The following is a 4,914-nucleotide window of genomic DNA, read 5'->3' as shown; positions in this document are numbered from 1 at the left end:
TGTGCGGTTTCAGTGATATTTCTACTAGTCTTGTAGACTTTAGCCCTTAATCGGTTAATGCCAAAGTGTATTTGGCTAAAAAAGTATATATATACGTATGTATATGTCGTGCTTTGTTTGTCCATTCCAGTACGTGCTGTCATGGTAACGCGCGTGCCAAACTTTAACATGTGGACAAGGATCGGCGACTATTAAGTTTCATTCCAGGTGTGCCGAAGCATGTGATAATATGGACTAGTGCGTCCTGTGTTTCGAATTTAGTATTCTGTGTTGATAAATTTCGAAAGGGTTGAAATCGGCTTACCGTGTTACTGGAATAACGGTTGTTTAAAACAAGAATGGTAAGTTTTTTTTTTTCGGTATGATGTCTCTGTACATGGTTTGCAAAAACAAAAGTTATGGTTATTAAACCTCACGCAAAAGATATTACAAAGTAAATGTTTTTTGTTTTTTTTCATGACAACTATTTTATTTATCCATAAATAATAACAATAATTTAATTATTGCCTCATTTAAGTCGTTGGATCTGGTTTAAGGTTTAATAAGTGGTATAATTTTTTTTTTCACTTTAATTACAGAATAGCGAACGGTTACCAAACTTACAATGCTATGATAACACCCATGTATAGTATGATACAATCGTATGCTTGTCTTTGATATTTACATTGTCGGGTTGTTATATTTTAGAGCAAACCTACATAGTAGACTATATCTGCTCATTTTTCACCATGTAGAAATTAAAACTGGATTTTACCTTTTTAATGTTTACACTGTACAATAAGTAATAGACAGTGGAAGTGTACACTGTATCATGTCAAGCAAAATAGCGTCTGTGTGTTTTTACCCTTATCTGATTATATTTTACATGACAACACTGTATTGTTAGCTGTAATGTACATATACGTAATTTACACGGGGGGACATGTCCCCTGCAATCTGTTTTCATTACCCGAGGTTCTTCCCCTCACATCTTATCAACAACGGTAGTAAGTAATGGTATATATATATATATATATATATATATTCTTGAAAACCATATAGAACACAGTTTTTTAAACCAAAACTATATTTCTGGTAATGGATATATATACATATATATACAATTCGTACTACAAAAATATGATTTCAAAATATTCTATACCATTATTTTTACTTTAAATATCTATGAGAGAGTGGTAATGCAAGTGTGTCGAAACGTTGATCCCGAACCAATCTATTATACCGAATTCGGCTCTCGTTAAAGATATACAAACTGCTATGAATCAAAGGCTTGAAAGAATATTCAATATGTTGTTTGAAGGTCTTCCTTTTAATCGTATCAGTGATGCAGGTTTAGAACGCTTTTTAACGGAATTAGGTGTAAACAATAAAAGCACAACGTTTTGTTATAATTAAAATTAATAATGTAATAATTGTAATCTTTATGCACATATAGTGTCTGTATTAAAAGTTTTCAGGTTTGTGTTATTTCAGTGTAGCAATATCAATAAATATCTAAATGAAAACACATTTTTATACTATTACATTTAACTTTTAAATCTTATTCCACAGGTATAATACGGCAAAATTTTAGAAGTTTTGTTACTCAAGAATCTGCAGAAATTACAAAATTCTCGACTTAAGATTTGCTTGCATAAATTTATAACCGTAATGGGATGTGGATCGTCCAAAGCAGTAGCAATAGAAGAACCAAATTCTACTGTGCTGCCCCCTGCTGAGCCGACAAAAACAGGTACGTACATATATATATATATATGTGGATATAAAGGTTAAGAAGTTTTAACTAACATATTATTTTTGGGGTGCAATTCGAGGCTTTGAATACCTAATTATCATAAAAATATTTTCCTTTTTCCTCCCCAAATAGATTTTATTAAACAAAGGTGTGAACACTATGTTTAACTTGTTAATATTCCAAATAAACTTTTAATGCACCGGTAAGGTTCTTACGATGCTTTTTCCTTTCTTATAATCGGAATAACTTAGTGCTATGGGTTGGAGGTCTAACGGAATAGTGTATGTATTGAAAGAATGAATTCAATTTCTAAAAAGCTTGTAAAACCAAATATGCCTTTCAATGATCGGGGATTACTGATGCGTTTCAGAACGCCATCGTTTTTGTTTTTGACATTTATATACCACATTGTTTGTGGGTTCATGGCTTTGTTTGCCACAGGGTTACTAATATCTTTTGGAAAAACGACCATCAGATCCAGAGCGACCTACTATTCACAATGTTAGACTCACAATGCTTATCAGACTATACACGTTATTTGTTTTTGTTTTTTTTAAACAAAGTCACACAGGGCTATTCACTGTGTCCACCGCGAGAAATCGAACCCCGGATTTTAGTGTTGTAATTTCGTAAACTTACCGCTCTTCCATCGGGGAACATATACTTTTAATTTTGTTCTATTAACTAATCGAGAGAATGGAATAAAGTCACGCGGATAATTCTATTAACGTAAAAAAAAAGAAACTCTGTAGCAAAATCAATGTCTAACGACACGAAAGTAGGCGTGCGGCCTAAAATCACTGTGAAAATCATTTGAATAATGACGTGATAGGAGATACAGAATATAAAATACATATATGTAAAAAAAATCATAAATAACATTTTTTATTGTCCATTTCTTTCCTGCTTCTGTATCTTCAATGAATCATTTCTTTCTCTCTCTCTCTCTCTCTTTTTGCAAATATTATTTGGATTGTATGTAGAACATATTAATATTTGTTTTAAGGTACTGCCTGGTTTTTGTACAAGTCTTATTGGTAACCCTAACCTTCGTATCACTGGTTGTAAGCCTCTTTTAAGTCTTTCACTAACGTATAAAAATAGTCCAAGTCGCAAAGTTATGTGTATCATCCTGTTTGCAAGTAGTAAAGATTACTTTTTAAATTTCTTTGAAACATTTTAAAATAAATGAAAGATAAAAGTGAGTAACAACTCTGTTTGAGCGTCTGTTGTAAATCTGTCATTCCCTCGAGTTGGCTTTCTTTAGGATTACAAACTCGGTTGGTCGTCATGACTTGCTCTGTGATAGCTGCTTTTTTTTTGTATGAATAGGATGATGTGAATATAAGTGTAGTTTCATTACTTGCATTGCAGTGAAGCTAACTGGAAAATGAAAAACTGGAGATTGTTTTTGTTTTTCCTTCATTCCTATGTATGGAACAATGGTCAATGTGTGGAAAACGAATATCCGTCATGTATATTTTTTTTATAAAGCTGAAAACTAGACAATGTCTGTACTTAAAATATTGATATTTACTTTGTAAATATTCTAGCGAGAAACTTTATATATATATATATGTATCATTATTAAATTAATATCAATTTTATACTGTGTAAGCGCCACCTATCATTTATCTAAGTTTAAGACTGTTTACCACCAAGATATTGTTTCACCACATTTTCCGTATGCTTGGGATTATTTTTTTATTGGAAAATGGATCTTCGGCCGATGAGTCGTGTACCTGAAAAAACTTTGATTTTTATTTGCTGAGAGCCATGACTAGAATCACTCTATTACTACTGGGCATAGTATGACTGTCTGAACTTTTATTTTTTTTCTGATTAGTTGGATGACAACCAATTACAACATAAGCTATAAACATGCAAGTGACTTTGGTTAAGTTTATTTCACGTGATAAATGGGTGGTATTCCCGTAGTGTTTGCCATTTTCCCTCCCCGTTTCCATAGTTACTTCCAATACTGTGTTTATATTTATTTACTTTATATTGATTTTACGTATGTGAAATAAAAAAAAAGTGTACCAAAATACAAAGATATGAATTTGATAACTTTCCATTCTGACATCAAAAACTTAAATATTTCATGACAAAAGGTAACGTAAAACTTATTTGTGAGAGTTCTAATTTGATGAAGCTATACAAACATGAAACATTTAAATTGTGGTTGCAACTTTCTTTGTTTTCAAAGTTTTAAATTTAACTCATTAAGCTTGTAGACCAAACCCGTGTATTTTCTTACAAGATCTTTGTCGGAAACACGACAGTAGTAGAACACTGAAAAGTGATCAAAAGAAACGGCGCATACTCCCTGACAGTGCACGAGCGAAGCGAATAATTACTACATTATGACGTATGTAAGGGTGTTAAAATAAAAACATGTGAGGTTTAAACACACACACACAAGAATCACAAATTGGTCGGAAGTAAATCAAAAAATTGGTCGGATCTTGTAGAAAACGGAACAGCCCGAGTACGAGTGCGAGGTTGCGCCTGACAACTAGCTTACCTTACTTCACGTACTTGTATCTGTGGTACGCTCGTAAAGGTGTCCGCTATAAAACACCTACCCGAAGTGAGATGCATATTACTAAAGTCAGCGAAAGTTGTCGATACCGAGCTTCCAAGAACAATGACAAGCCTGAGGAATTTTTAGGAAATTTGACTTGAGTCACTGAAAAAACACGTGTTTCACTGACCAAAATGGCGTCACAGTTGAACTGCGTATACAATATATTTCCTGAAAAATTATTATTCTATTTTTGATAATAACGAAACGATTCATCTTAGAAATATATCGAACAGTACCACGTTCAACATACAGAATTAATGCTATAATCAGTTTTAAAATTATTATAGCGTACAATTTTCCCAATATATTTATTTCTTTTACAATAAACTCTTTAACTTTTTTGGAAACATTTAGGTGTACAAGCTACAGCTTCAAAAGAAACTATATTTCATGCCTGTTCCGCTGCTTTCCTGTGAGGTTTATTAACAGTTCTTTTTGTGTGCATAGAAACATAGTTACTCAACACGTATTTGGCACATGATAACTCATGAACTGAAACCTTAGGACTGGTATATTGATTGAGTCAATAAATCACCACATTCACGAATAAACAAACGCAACTAACCTAACTAAAAAAAAAAAAAAAAAA

At 32.4% G+C, this 4,914-nt stretch overlaps 1 protein-coding gene across 1 annotated transcript in view; it reads left to right on the top strand.

The window, feature by feature from the left end:
* Positions 1–218: 218 nt before the first annotated feature.
* The window catches only part of LOC111089452, a gene marked incomplete at its 3' end in the record, with an annotated part of 11,224 nt that continues 6,528 nt past the window's right edge, over positions 219–4,914 (top strand). Inside the window, exons 1-2 of the mRNA XM_022401988.1 lie at positions 219–341; positions 1,552–1,732. Coding sequence (XP_022257696.1) covers positions 1,651–1,732 — 82 coding nt within the window. The remainder of the gene's footprint in view (positions 342–1,551; positions 1,733–4,914) is intronic.

Source organism: Limulus polyphemus, unplaced genomic scaffold (assembly GCF_000517525.1).
Source record: "Limulus polyphemus unplaced genomic scaffold, Limulus_polyphemus-2.1.2 Scaffold6301, whole genome shotgun sequence".
Taxonomy (NCBI): Eukaryota; Metazoa; Arthropoda; class Merostomata; order Xiphosura; family Limulidae; genus Limulus; species Limulus polyphemus.
Note: the sequence above shows the minus strand (reverse complement) of the source record. Positions and strands in the feature narration are given on the sequence as shown.